This window comes from Phocoena phocoena, chromosome 7, assembly GCF_963924675.1.
Source record: "Phocoena phocoena chromosome 7, mPhoPho1.1, whole genome shotgun sequence".
Classification (NCBI taxonomy): Eukaryota; Metazoa; Chordata; class Mammalia; order Artiodactyla; family Phocoenidae; genus Phocoena; species Phocoena phocoena.
The window spans coordinates 51,980,343-51,996,129 of NC_089225.1; the positions used below are offsets into that span (position 1 = coordinate 51,980,343).

Here is a 15,787-nt window from a genome sequence, read left to right on the forward strand (position 1 = left end):
TATTTTTTATGAAGATTGACAGAGAAATTAGAGAACATAAAATGCTTGCACTATAATAGCTTTCTCTCCAGTTACAGTTCAAGGGATTCAGCATGTCAGTAATGCGGTGTAGTCTGTTTTGGAGACTCGAATGAAGAGCCTTAAAGAACCAAATGCTCCTGGCTCCTACTCTCATTTATCAGCAGGCATGTGACTGACAGAAGGTGGAGGGGAGGGTCTCTGAGCTTCTTGTTCCTTGAATTCCATTTTGTAGAGGTTTCATATGTTTAGAGACCTTCAGAAGGCTTTGCCTCTGACTTCCTAGGGAAAGAAAGACCTGGACTTTTTCCTTCATTCTCTGGTTTTACAGTCATTGCAACTTGAGGTGAAAAACCATAGCATCTTTCAATCAACCCAGTTCCTGAATAGGCTAAATCCAACTCAAACCAAATTCTGTTGGTTTTATCTCTGGAGCATCCTGCTCTGCCAAGCTGGGACTGTCTAGGGAATGACGGATCACCCACATCATAACGCAGGCCAAGGCTGGAGGCATTAACAGAGTAAGGGACTTTGAATGCTGCTTCCTTCTTGACCCCTCCCTCCGCCTGCCCACCACAAATGCAGGGTAGTTCACAAGATGCCAGGCAGATGCCCAGCTCTCAAGCCCAGGCATCAGGGAGCAAAATTTTTCTTTTGCTCTAAGTTTTAAGAGAGCATCTTAAAATGACCTCAATTGTGGCCAAGCAGATTTAAAAGAATGATGCCAGCAGTCTTCCATGTTTGTTGTGATTTTTTTGGCAGGGGTACGGGGGTTGGTAAAGCCATTGCCTTGCATTATGCTAGCTAGAACAATGTTTTGGAAACTCGCAAGCCTTTGGTGATTTAACAAAATGTATAAACCTCTTGAATGAACTCAGTGTAATGAAAAAAATACACAGTGGTTCTCAGGGCAAAATGTTAGCCACTGTGATATTTTAGGCAGATTTTGAGGTGAGGGCAGAAATGAAGAACTAAACATACACAATCGTTCAAGCTAGCACGTGAACATAACTTGTTCCAGAACAGAAGAGTTTTTCTCTTGATATCAGTTTCTGATCCTTTTTGCTTTTTTTGTATGTTTTTGACTCTAGGCCAAGAAGAAATTGATGGTTAGTACCAAGAAGCATGAAGCGCTTTTCCATCTTGTAGAAAGCTCCAAGCAAATTACGACTGAGAAGGAGAAGCAGAAGGTAACCTCTCATGGCCGGCTGAGTGCATATGGCTTAGAGATGGATGGGCTTCCTGCCCTTAGCTATGAACACAGGAGAAGTGGCTGATTCCCCCTCTGTGCGGGGTCTCTGCAGGGCTGTAGTGTGGTAGAATATGAGAAGGATCCTAAGTTATTCCTGGTCCCCATATATATATATATATTTTAGAGATCTTTTCCAAAAAAATATTTATTTATTTTGGCTGCTCTGGGTCTTAGTTGTGGCACGCAGGATCTTCCTGGTGGCATGCGGGCTCATAGTTGCGGCATGTGGGCTTCTTAGTTGCAGCATGCAGACTCTTAGTTGCGGCATGTGAACTCTTAGTTGCTGCATGCATGCGGGATCTAGTTCCCTGACCAGGGATCGAACCCGGGCCCGCTGCATTGGGAGCTCAGAGTTTTACCCACTGGACCACCAGGGAAGTCCCAGTCCCCATATATTTTTAAAAGGTATTATTGACAGATGACAAATTAAACCAGTGGAGTCCAATATATATATATTTTTTAAATTATCTACTGTATGCTGGGCACTGTGCTAAGTTCTTTTTTTTTATTAATTAATTAATTAATTTTGGGCTGTGTTGGGTCTTCGTTTCTGTGCGAGGGCTTTCTCTAGTTGTGGCAAGCGGGGGCGACTCTTCATCGCGATGCGCGGGCCTCACTATTGCGGCCTCTCTTGTTGCAGAGCACAGGCTCCAGACACGCAGGCTCAGTAGTTGTGGCTCACGGGCCTAGTTGCTCCGCGGCATGTGGGATCTTCCCAGACCAGGGCGCGAACCCGTGTCCCCTGCATTAGCAGGCAGATTCTCAACCACTGCGCCACCAGGGAAGCCCCTCCAATATTTTTGATAAGGAGCCCGATTAAACACCTCTCAGCTCACACCCCAAATAAGTAAAAAATATATACACATAGCATAATGTATTATATAATATACTTTACCTATCTTGTATATTATATAGAATACTTTTTATATTAAACTAATGTTATGAACATTATATAACATAACAAAGTAGAAATATTTGAAGGATGTGGTAAAAATGAAATAATATTTTCAGTGATTAGCTAATCATGATGTCTTCATATAGTGATTAAGTGACATATACAGACAAAATATACATGTGGGGCAAGGCTCACCCTTACCCATAGTAAATATAAATTTGCATTTCTAGTATGTCTTCTTGATAATGTCAGTTTTTTGGTCAGCTTCTCATCAGCTCTCACTAGATCATGCCAGTTTTTGCCTTTTCATGTGGGTGATGATGCACCTGTAATCGGGAGTGGGAGAAAGCGTCAGCTCTGGCATTTTCCTGTGGCTTTCCTGTGCTTACATTGTTTGTATTAACATCAATCTACAGCTTCGTAGCAGACATCTTTTTAAGGCATGTGTTCATTTTGTGTGTATTAACCTAATTAAAGTGGATAATAAATCTGTAAATCCGTATGATCCAGACTTCTGCCGATGGGCACATGTCCTAGGATGTTGAGAGTGAAAGCATTTGTGGGACCCACATCAGCTTCTCATGTTATAAAACGCCCACTCTCCCTCCAGAACACTTCAGAATCCTCAACTGTCCACACATGGGCACCAATATCAATTCATATATTGAATAAGAGTAAGCTTGAACACTCTTTTTAGGCAAAAATGAACACAACTAATATTGGAGTATTAGATTATCTTGGACACCCCTTATGGTATGTGCCCCAGATTGGAAACCTTTGAAATAGTCAATATCTTCCCCCAGAGATGGAGTCCCCCTAAGGAAGTGCAGGCAGCACCACTGCAACCCAAAACATTCTTAAAAGAAAAAGAGAATTGTCATTGCCAAGTAACTCTATTATTTCATCTGAGGAAACTATCAGTTGAATAACTTAGATTCATTGTTAGCAAGATATCACAAGGTTCTTGTGTCAATCTTCACAGTTTGAAATGATCATAACAGGTACTGAATAATGAGACAGCTTCCGAAGAGGAGGCAAAACCAAAGTAAGTTAAAAACCTAAGCTCCAGGACCTCGTTGTAGGCATTTGGAGCCCTCATTAGAAGCTATTCTTTATTGATGTCGAGGAATGACAAAGGCAAAAGCATGGGCAGCTAAGTGGTAAATTTTTGCTTCCTTCCCTCATTAGCAGCCTCCCTGGGAGGCGGAAGTTCATGATCCTCCCCTGCCCTCCTCCACCTGGTCCTGTCAACCATAGCCCTTGGCTGTCATTACAACACAGACCCCTACCATCGTCATCACTTTATCTGGTAGCTTTCTCTACTTTAGTCCTAAAACTCAACGCCTAAGGCGGCGTTCATTTTTGCATCTCACACAGACGTGCCCATGATCTCCCACTTGAGCCGGGCTGGTTCGGTGCTGCTCAGCAACCCTTCCTGTTTTCCTGCTCAGCAATCCTTGTTCTCACCAGAAGCTGATCTGCATCTCCATTCTTCTCGCTCCTCCATCCTCACCACCCACTCTCAGCAGACCATCTTGCCTCCAGCGTCACAGAGTAAATAGAAGTCAGGACAGCCACCTCCCTACTGAAGTCCTGTGTGCAATGCGACAGGCCAATTCTTCATCTTGTGCTCTGATTCCCATCCCAGCCTCCTCTCAGAGTCCCTTCCCTGGATTATTCCCTTCTCTCCTGTATCTCTAAGGGTTGCTTCCCATCAGCCTTTTCAACTTCCCTCTATCTTGGGAGAGTAGGAAGAATCAGGGAGACACCCTTTGTCTCCCTGATATTCCTGTTCCTGCTCCTCTCCAGATATCATCATCTCTTTCTTTTTACAATAAGATTTATTGGAAGGGTTATCTGTGCTCTGTCTCCACTTCATCTCCCGTTCACTCCTCAAACCACTCCTCAAACCACCGACCAAGCTTTCCCCACCAATTCGCGAGAAATGTTCTTGCCATTGAATACGTGGTCCTTGTTGCTAAAGCTAATGGGTGCTTTCCAGTTCTGACTTTAATTTCTTAGAAGCATTGAGCATCATTGACTTTCCCCTTCTAGAAACATTCTCTTCTTTTAACTACAACGCCATCTTACTCTTTTGGTTTTCCTTTCTGTCAGTTTTTTCTTAAGCTCCTTTATGGACTTCCCTCATTCTGCCTGAACTTTCTATATTGTTGTGCCTGATGATTTCTCTCCTGGGCCTCATTCTGTTTTATTCGGCATCATATCTCCAGCGTCCCACACAGTACTCTCAAGTGCTCAATACACAGCACGTACTCAACAAATATACTCTCAAGGCTTTGGCTACCATGTCTCTGCTGACAATACCCAAACTTATGTCTCCAGCCCAAACCAGTCTCTGAACTGCTCTCTGGCATCTCAAACTCAATATCCAAAATCAGAACCATCACTTCCCTCTACCAAAAATATTTTTTATTCCTCTGTTTTTTATATATTTGAATATCACCATCTACCATATCCTCCCAATTCTAAGTCCTAAACAAAATACTTCCTGAATTTATCTACTTATATTTCTCCCCACTGCCACTCCTCTCTCCCAGGCCACCATCATCACTGCTTGGGTTACTCCAACTGACAAATTGGTGTCTTGGCTTTCAGTGTTTCCTCTCCTTATCCCCCATACACAAGCCAAGCTGACTTTTCTGGAACTCGAATCTGAGCATGTTATTCTCCTTTAAAAAGCCTTCAAAGGTTTCCAGGTGACCTCAGGATAAAGCACAGACTCTTTTGTGTGGCCCTCAAGACCCTCCCTGATTTGGCCCTTGCTTAACTTTTCAGCATTTTCACTTGCTATTATTTCTCTCAAACTGTGTGCTCCAACCTCACCAAAATATTTTTTGGTATCATGTCATGCTATTTTGCCTCACCAATTCCTACTTTCATTTTAGGTTTATTCACACAGGGATCATTTCTGTGAGCACCCACTCTGTGACACCTGAATACTTCTATCATCTTGGGATCTATCAAACAGGATAACAATGGCCTGTGTGGGTCTTTGACTAGAGAGGGAGCCTATCTAGTTCCTTTATCTATTCCCAGTGTCTAGTACATGACACGGTGTGGCAGTCAAGAAATGTTTGATGAATGAATTAATGAATTAATGAATCGATGTTTGTTCCAAGAGAAAGAAAAGAGGAAAGAAAAAGTATTTATCTTTGACAAATTTTAGGAAAAGTTTCTGAGAAGTTCCTTAAATAAGAATATAAGAGTCTCCATTCTTCTTCTGTATATGTTTGGGGTTATTTGCTGTAAATTTGCTGAGCAGAAACTTCTATAGAGTGTAGGCTGATGAACGTGAGTGGTGAGAAGAAGCAAGTACAGATCAGGAACCTCCAACTCAAGACTGTAATCTACCAATGATTCCTGTACTCTTACTCTGTAAATCCTTCAGGCCTTGGCATTTCTTACCAGGACAGGTAGAGATTTGTGCAGTCAGTCTCCAGATTGACTCTGTTCTCATTGCTGGGCACACTCAGTAAGAATCAAAGAACAATGACTTAGCCAAGTATAGCCATGGTACACATGCAACCCTTTCTCTGTATCATTATCAGGCTAAAATTCACAAGCTCATATCTCTATAGATAAATGGCTCATTACACTTGATATACAAAACCATCCATGTCCTGGGTAGGTCATACATCAGAGCTGAGGGACAGTTGAATGGCTAGCATATCAACTGGAATAATAAAGTGAGTGGTGTTAATATTCAGCATTTTGGACGAATGTTCTTCGCTACTGAAACGTTAGTCAGAGTGTCCTTAAACATAAAGAGGAGCATTCTTAAAAACCTTTATCTCTGTCCTTGAAAATCCTAAACTGCTTAAATCACAGGGCTCCTTGGTACTCCTTGAACTGTGGCTTGAGGACCATTTGCATCAGAATCACCTGAGGAGGCAGTGAAAATTCAGATTTCCTGGTCCCACTACCGAGCTACTGAATCAGTATTGCTATTGGTGGAACCCTGAAAATCTGCAATTTTCCAAGAATCTCTGGTCATTCCTAGGCATATTAAAGTCTGAGAATCATTCCTGTAATACAACTTCTTCCTTTCTCAGAGATGTGAAATTATGTGTCTGAGCATTTTGAGAATTCAATTCAAACTACCCTGGTCCAGAGAGTTTTGTATTACTTTGATTTTCACAGTCAGGATGGCCAATTTTGGTGACTGGCCAGAAGGGGCTCTCTGTGAAGGAGCGTATCATTGGGGGTCAGGATGACAGGAAAGCATTTGTCAAGCTGTCCATAACTTGCAGTGAACTATGGCATGTATCTCAGGCTCTTTCTTCCCTAGTAATAGTAACACTCACTAGTCTTTGAGTGCTATACTAACTGTCAAGCGGTGTGCCCTGTTTCTTACCTGTATCACCTGCTTGATTCCTCAGAGCAACACAGTGAAGTGGGAGCATCGCTGTCCCCATCACAGAGATGAGAAAACTGTGGCTTTTGAAGTTTAAGTAAACTCACTTGTAGTCAGAACCAGGACTCTAATCCTGAAGTCTGATTCCAGAGTTATAATGCAGAGTTTAAATAGTGAAAGTGGAGTGAGAGGATGGTCTCCAGGCCTAATGCTAGTTTTATAAATTATCTGATCGTGCAGAGCTCTACCTGCCCCGGTAAGAAATGCGGAGGCCTGAAGGATTTACGAAATAAGAGAACGGGCATCATTGGTAGATTACAGCCTTGAGTTGGAGGTTCCTGATCTGTACTCGCTTCTCTGCACCTGTCATTTGGCCTCTTCCTTCATCTGATGAAAGTGGGCATATCACATGGTATTTAAGGACCTCAATTTCCTCGTGAAAAATTGTAGGAATCCTATTGAAAGGCTCTTAGGTTTCCTTTCATTTCTGACATCCCTGTTTTCTGAGAAAGGTCTTTGATTTTGTCATCTGTTGTCACTGTTTATGACTTTAGCTGGGAGATAAGAAACTCATCATTGGGATGCATATAACTCTTTCTCCAGAATTACAAAGGGCTTTCATAAATGCGTTCATGAATACGTGACACTGATGTTTTACCTTAGCTCCTCAATAAACTGAAAAAATCAACTGAGAAGTTGTCAAAAGAAGATGAAAATTACTACCAAAAAAACATGGCCAGCTGTTCTACCAGACTGAAATGGGAGAACACACTGGAAAATTGCTTCCAGGTAAGTTATGCATTCAAGTTTTTTTCTTTCTTTCTTTCTTTTTCCAAAGAGCTTTGTGTGGGAGAGAAATCACTGCTCGCATTCTATCTTCTAGGCACCCTTCAAGGGCTATGAGAAAAACACTTAACCTAGATGTCTCCATCCGTCTCATTTTTCTATCTATATCACAACAACGGGAGATAATTATGATTCTTACTGGTATGGCTGCCAGGATTCCTGGTGTAGCGGACGTCTGGCTGGCCTTCGAGATGTGTTAGGTATTGCTGTTACTAAGGACCCTTATCAGAGGCTCTTACTAGGTCTCTCCTTCCTTTTTCTCAGTGCCCTTTTCTCCTGTTAGGGTCCTCCTCCACCTTCTCCTTCCACCCCAGCCTGCTTTCAGCAGTCCCAACTTTTATGTTGAAGCTATGGAAATTATCTTCTTTGCTTATAAAGTCTTCGTGATGGTGACAAGATGTATATCATTTACCTTTCAAAAGAGCTTCTTTCAACTGAGCTTTAAAAATATTTAAGACTCGGTTTTTTAATTAGAATCCAAATCAGGTAGAGAATCTACTACAAGTCAGAATCTCCATAAAAAAAAGAAAGGTTCCTTTCATCCTCTTTGTTTCCTGGTTTATTGCTACCACCATGCTGGAGGCCACTGGTATTTCTCCCCCCTCTTCCTTTGAGTTCACACAGTTCCTCTTACTCCCATAAGAGTTGTAAGTTTAAGTTCTAAGCTTATCCTCTTGCTTAGAGCTAACCTCTGCCCCCTGAGTGCCAAACCAAGCCCTACTAGACCCACCTGAGATACTCCTGTCGAGTCATCCTTGCCTAACTGTAACCAATAAGGATTCCCTTACTTAGTATTTTGTTGGATTGTACATACTCAGTCTATACCAACAAGTCATTGACTCACATATTACACTATGTATTCCTCATTCTCAGTTGTTTGCAAACAACAGGAGTAAAATGTGATATTCATGAAGACACATAACAAAAGTGGGCTGAACTCAATTAAAATGGAATTTTATTAGAAGTGTGGAAAGTGGAGATGGGTCAACCAGGGTTGTTCCATTTCATTTTTTTCTCCATTCTCCCACCATTCTTCTGTAAAAATGGAATATAAGAATGTATTTTAACGTCTTATGAAGTGTCCTCTTACCCCTTCTTACTCTGCAGATTGGATTCACAAATTCTTTCAGAGAACATTCATTGAACTATGCTTAAGGTAGTTTACTAGATACTGTAAAGTCTCAAGTGCAATTATTAAGTAATGAAACCAATTGCACAAACCACATGTCAAAATTAGTCTTAATACTTCATAATTATTCTATGTTCAAGCCACATTTCCTACCTTCCAAGAAGAAACAATTCAGTTGTTAGAAATAACCTATAATATATTTTGAAAAATAATAACCACTCGAGAATTCCCCGGTGCCCCAGTGATTAGGACTCCATGCTGTCACTGCCATGAGCCCAGGTTCAGTCCCTGGTTGGGGAACTAAGATCCTGCAAGCTGCTCAGTGTGGCCAAATAATAATAATGATAATGATAATAATAGCCACTCTATCAAAAGTGACCACAAATCAAATGTTTGGTACTGTTAGTATTTACTAGAGGAATTATTTTAGAAAGCCTTTTGCAATAAATGCAAACAGCCTTAAAAATGTTCACATTATCAACTAGTGTTCCTCATCTGAACCACGGAACACAGAAAATAATGTGAGTGACTGTTTTCTCAGTTCCCCAAGGATGGTAGTGACTAATACCCTCTAGATGCAGAGAAGAAATGGTAACTCATTGCAGATAACAGATGCCTTAGGACATTAGGGTTTAATTCTCTCCTAGGACCTCGGTTGAAAAACCTAATTTCCTTTCCATAAATCCATCTTGAGGAAGTAGATGAAAAACAAAATACAGATTTCTGTTAAAAATACATTAAAAGTAAAAGGGAAGAGGCAATACAAATGGCCAAAATTAAGGGGATGACTAAATAAATCAATACACTCTACACAAGGCACTATTAATTAAAATGGTGTTTTGGAGACTAGTGGCATTGGAAACTGCTTATGTATAATGTTAAGTGAAAAAACAAGATACCAATTTGAATAATTTGGTTGATAACTAGGAAGATAAAATCATACATACACATACCTCGACAGACTAAAATACATCAAAATGTTAACAGTGGTCATCTCTAGGTGGAAGAACTACAAATGATTTTAAAATTTATTTTCTTGTAGCCCTTTATGGCCCCAAGACAATGTCAAGGGTGCTTGTTAAAATTCAGATTCCTGAATGCCTTCCTAGACGGGGTAAGTCAGAACTTCTGAATGATTTTAGGAAGGGGCCTAGGTGATCTCTAGACGTACTAAAGTTTGAGAGTTCGTGCTATAGAAAAAACAAGGTACTTCTTTGATCAGTTTTATGAAAACAATTTAGATGAAAATGAAGTCACTCCAATCTCCCCGGGTAGTACAAACGGAAGGTCAGGACAGCAGGAAGTGAAAAGAATGGATGAAGAGTGTGAATCATCATGAAGCCTGGGCCCCAGACAGCCTCTCCATTTACTCTTCCTTGATAACTCTTTGATCCCACTTTCCTCTTATGTGCTATTATGAAAGCACAGGAGGATAATTTGAGGTCCTCCAGAGTATCTTGCTTCTCTATGACCTATTTTATACAAAAAGAACAAAATAATAGAAAGCAATAATTCATTAAATGAGATATGGATTTCCACTTCCCACAGTGGAATTTGTCTCAGCCTCTCTTCACGAGCAGACATAGATCATCTTAATGATTTCCCTGAAATGAAATTAAAATCTTTTAAATATTGCCATCGCCACCAAGGGACACTGGTTATTCTAGTCAAAGATTGATGCTAGTGGCTAAGCACTTGTCACAGTATAGAAACAGCTGCCCAGCAGGGATGCAGTGTGTTCCCCAAACCTGGCTTTTGTTTTCTGTCCTGTCCTTTGCTCACGGTGCTAAACTAGAACAGCTGCTTTCTAGATCTTTCCCCATAATATAAAGACTCTTTCTTTTTGAAGACTGTCCCACTTGAGGTCTAAGACACTGAGCAGAATTTATTTTACATATTTGTTAGAGGAGGCATATGATTGGTGCCCTTTGATGAAGCATTACATTTACTAGGCTACTCTTCTGTGTCTTTAAACCTGTACCTGGGGGACAGAGGGCACATTTAAATGGCTGGTACTTGAGATCTTGGAGAAAGACTCAGGAGACCAAGAGCAGAAACAAAGGTATTTCATTCCCATTGACTTACAAAAATTGTGCAGCTTCTGACTAGACAAAAAAGGTAGCCATGGGGGAACAGAGCTCTAGGCTTCCCGATTCAAACATCAGGACACTTGGTACAGAATTGAAATCTGCATGTGGTTGACAGAGATGTTCACAGTTACTGCCAGCTTTTTACCACTTGCATTTAATAGCAGCATTAAAATGACTATATACTAGTAAACAAACTGTGGTAAGTACAGACAATGGAACATTATTCAGCCTTAAAAAAGAAGGAAATTCTGACACAGGCTACAATGTGCATGAATGTTGAAGACTTTATGCTAAGTGAAATAAACCAGACACAAAAAGACAAATATTGTATGATTCCTCTTATAAGAGATACCTAGGGTAGTCAAATTTATGGAGGACAACAAGTAGAATGGTGGCTGCCAGGGGAGATGAGGGGAGAGAGAATGGGGAATTATTGTCAATGGGTACAGAGTTTCAGGTTTGCAAGATGAAAACAGTTCTGGATATGGGTAGTGGTGATGGTTGCACAACGATGTGAATGGACTTAATGCCACTGAACTGTACACTTAAAAATGGTTAAAAACAGGTAAACTTCATGTAACTATTACACAGAAAAATTTTTTGAAAATTTAATGATTATATACCATAGATTAAATAACAGCAGGATGTGAATGCAGTCTACACACAAGGGTATAAAGGAACACCAGGCTGGACAGACTAGTGGCCCCTGCAGGTGTGCTGAAAGACAGGATGGGAGAAGCCAGTGGCCTTTGTGATGTCTCCCCACCTCCACCCTACCAAAGGCCTTGAGACGCAGTCCGCCCTTCTTATTTCCACGATAATGCCACCCACCAATTTGCCCAAGAAGGCTTTCTTCCTCAGGAAGGACTATTGATGAGTACTCTTTACTGTGTGGGAAGAAGCAGGGTGGGATGGCGGGTATGAAAGGAACCAACCTAGCCCCTGGATAAAGGGGGAAAGCCTAGGCCTTGTCCTTACAGAAACGGGATGAGGCATGTTGTCTTGGACACTTGCCACCTCTGTCGAAGCCCACGGGCTTCGGGGCACATACCCAGCAGCCTCCTATGGCCCTCACAAGGCTTAGGAATCCCCCCTGCATTTCCACTTGACCCAGCCTTCTTGGACAATGCCTAGTCGCTGAGCGTCCCTGTATTTCCTCAAAACAGTCTGTAGCTCAGCTAGCAGTGAGGGGTGAGAATCAAATAACTAACTTTTTCTAAAATGTTAATGGCTGACAAGGCAAATGTGACCTCCCTTACTTTATTTACTCTTCCTAGCTAAAAGCCATAAAACTCTAAAAGTGGAATTTTTGTCATCCCGCATAAAACAGGGAGGCTGTGTTGCCACCTTCCAAGAGTGGTCTCTGACCCCCAGGCCTAATTTTAGGTCAGGATGATGAATTGATCAGACTTTAAGCTTCTGCTCTCATCACATAATTTTCTTAAGCAGAAAATTTGCATCTCATCATCGTTGTCCCTGCCGGAACCGGCAGAATGCCTTGTATGTGCTGCAAACAATTCTAGAAATACTTAGTGTCTGACTGCATTTCCAAGATACAGACGTGGGTTTTACTGGGCTTCATTCTTTTTTTGGAACCCACAGATTCTTTTCAAATGATTCCTTTCTCCCCCTTCTTTGTGAACATCAGGTAACCTGTGGCATCCACCTATGTGCTAATTTTGGCCCACAAAAGCCTGGAGAAAGTGTGTGAGTTAAATTGATCCTAATGGAGGATAAAATAAGACAGACATCAAATCACATTCCTGTCCTGGGAAGCTACCCCCCTCCACAATGTGGATATAATGTAATCAAGAGGCACAGACAGGACGGCTCACTCAGACTTTCTTCGTTGTGTTTGTGCTTAGTGGGTGACTTCAGTTTTGTATAACAGTGGGCTGATCTAATCTCATTTTTCATCCTTCTCAGAGCATCCTGGAGCTGGAGAAGGAAAGAATTCAACTCTTATGCAATAACTTAAACCAGTACTCACAACATATTTCTGTTTTTGGCCAAACCCTGACCACAGTGAGTAGTAAAGAATTCGCCATCTCTGGTATGCATGGTAAGAACTGGCAGGAAACATGTCCTCTGCAACCTTGTTCTGCTTTCCTCGGCATTGCAGTGCCACACGCAGATCCACTGTGCCATCAGCAAGATAGATGTCGAAAATGATATCCAGGCTCTCATGCAAGAAACCGCAGTTTCATCTACAGAAAATAAATCTGAGTTCCTATTAACTGATTACTTTGTAAGTATGGGATGGAAGGAAGTGTCATTCATGGGAAACCTTAGTCATATACTGAGGGATTCATTTTGAAAAGAATTGAGAGCAATTGTAAAGGAAACGTATTGTTTAGGAAACAAAAATATTGACTTTTTCACAGTCCGTATAAATTTTAAAACTGTGTGGTTTACAGACTGGGCAATGCAAACCTGTCTTTGGTATTCTCTGCAAGGGAAGAACTCCAAACAGGGTTTTAGCCTGAATCTTTTTTTTTTTTTGAAGGAAATATTTTATTTCATTTACTTTTTTAATTAAAAAAATTTTTTTAATTTTATATTGGAACATAGTTGATTAACAATGTTGTGTTAGTTTCAGGTGTACAGCAAAGTGATTCAGTTATACATATATATGTATCTATTCCTTTATAAATTCTTTTCCCATTTAGGTTATTACAGAGTACTGAGCGGAGTTCCTTGTGCTATACAGTAGGTCCTTGTTGGTTATCTATTTTAAATATAGCAGTGTGTACATGTCAATCCCAAACTCCTGATCTGTCCCTTCCCCCAAGACTGAATCTTCAGACTCTATAAATAATTACCGTGTATCACATTGGTTTGTCTGTTGCTGCATAACAACTTACCCCCAAACTCAACAGCTTGAAGCAAACATTTATTATCTCAGAGTTTCTGTGGGTCAGAAATCCAGGTGTGGGTTAGCTGGGTGTCCGAGTCCCACACAGGGCTGTAATCAAGGTGTCAGCTGGGAACGCAGACATCTCAGTGCTCTACTGGGAGATGATCCGCTTCTAAGCTCACTCACGTGGCTGATGGCAAGCCTCTGGTCCTCGGGAACGGTTTTAGCGGGAGATATCAGTTCCTTGCCGTATGGGTCTCTCCATCTATGGAGAGCTCACAGCATATCAGCCTGCTTCCCCTGGAACTAGCAACGCAGGAGAGACAGAGCCAGAGTGTCCAAGATGGAAGCATAGTCTTTTATAAGCTAATCTCAGAAGTGACATCTCATCAGATTCTGTTTGTTAGAAGCAAGTCAATAAACAGCCCGCACTCAAGGGGAAGGGATCACACAGAGGCATGAATCTTAGGAGGTGCAAATTATTGTCAGCATCCTTTCTGGTCCTTGCCTTTGAAAAACTTTAACCTAATTAGAGGATTATATCTTTTCTTTTTTCTTCTGGTTTTATTGAGATATAATGAACATACAGCACTGTATAAGTTTCAGGTGTACACCATAATGATTTGACTTACATACATCATGAAATGATTACACGAGTTTAGTGAACATCCGTTATCTCATATAGATAGAACCTTAAAAAAATAGAAAAAAAACCTTATTCCTTGTGATGAGAGCTCTTAGGGTTTACTATCCTAACAGCTTTCATATATAACACACAGCAGTGTTCATTCTATTATCATGCTGTGCGTTACATGCCCAGTACTTACTTATCTTGTAACTGGAAGTTTGTACCTTTTGACCACCTTCATCCAATTCCTCCTCTCCCCAGCGCTCACCTCGGGTAACCACAAATCTGATCTTTTTCTATGAGCTTGTTTCTTTTTGAAGTATAATTGACCTACAACATGATGTTAGTTCCTGGACCACAACACAGTGATTCGATATTTCTATACGTTACAAAATGATCACCATGATAAAGTTCGTTGTTATCTGTAACCCTACAAAGTTATCACATTATTATTGACTAATATTCCCCACACTGTACATTTCATACCTATGATTCATGTATTGTGTAACTGAAAGTTTGTACCTCTTAAATCTCTCTCACCTATTTCTTTCCTCCTCTGCCCTCTCCCCTGTCAACCACCTGGTTTGTTCTCTATACCTATGATTCTGTTTTTGTTTAGTTGTGTTTGTTCCTTTGTTTTTTTAGATTCCACTGTAAGTGAAATCATGCAGTATTTGTTTTTCTTTGTCTGGCTTATTTCATTTAGAATAATACCTTCTAGGTCCATCCATGTTGTCACAAATGGCAAGATTTCATTCTTTTTTGTGGCTGAGTAATATTCCATTATATATATAACAAATCTTCTTTATCCATTCATCTATTGATGGGAACTTAGGTTGCTTCAGTATCTTGGCTATTGTAAATAATGCTGCAATGAACACTGGGGTGCATATATCTTTTCAAATTAATGTTTTTGCTTTCATCAGATATATACCCAGGAGTAGAACTGCTGGATTGTATGGTAGTTTCCACCAACAGTGTACCACAGTTCCCTTTTCCCCATATCCTCACCAACACTTATTTGTTGTCTTTTTAATGATGGCCGTTCTGACAGGTGTGAGGTGATAGCTCACTGTGGTTCTGATTTGCATTTCCCTGATGATTAGTAATGTTGAGCATCTTTTCATGTGCCTGTTGGCCATCTGTACGTCTTCTCTGGAAAAATGTCTATTCAGGTCCTCTGCCCAGTTTTTAATTGGGTTGTTTGGTTTTTTTGATGTTGAGTTGTATGAGTTCCTTGTATATTTTGGATATTAACCCCTTGTCAGATAAATCATTTGCAAATTTCTTCTCCCATTCAGTAGGTAGCCTTTTCGTTTTGTTGGAAGTTTCATTTGTGTTTTGTTGACGTTTCTTCCACTGTGCAAAAGTTTTTAGTTTGATGTAGTCTCATTTGTTTATTTTTGCTTTTGTTCCCCTTGCCTGAGACATACTCAAAAAAAATATTGTTAAGACCAGTGTCAAAGAATGTTCTGCCTGTGTTTTCTTCTAGAAGTTTTATGGTTTCAAGTCTTACATTTAAGTTTTTAATCCATTTTGAGTTTATTTTATTAATTTTTTATTGAAGTATAGTTGATTTATAATGTGTTAATTACTGCTATAGAGCAAAGTGATTCAGTTATACATATATATATATATATATATATTCTTTCTTTATGTTCTTTTCCATTATGGTTTATCATAGGATATTGAATATA

General features: G+C 40.4%; 1 protein-coding gene across 3 annotated transcripts in view; it reads left to right on the plus strand.

Annotated features, from left to right (window-relative positions):
* NOSTRIN (nitric oxide synthase trafficking) overlaps positions 1-15,787 on the plus strand; it is a 62,831-nt gene that overhangs the window by 32,995 nt on the left and 14,049 nt on the right. For all 3 annotated transcript variants that reach the window (XM_065880555.1, XM_065880554.1, XM_065880556.1), the window contains 4 exons: positions 1,110-1,208; positions 7,204-7,329; positions 12,532-12,630; positions 12,728-12,853. In XM_065880555.1, the coding sequence (XP_065736627.1) occupies positions 1,110-1,208; positions 7,204-7,329; positions 12,532-12,630; positions 12,728-12,853 (450 nt within the window). The remainder of the gene's footprint in view (positions 1-1,109; positions 1,209-7,203; positions 7,330-12,531; positions 12,631-12,727; positions 12,854-15,787) is intronic.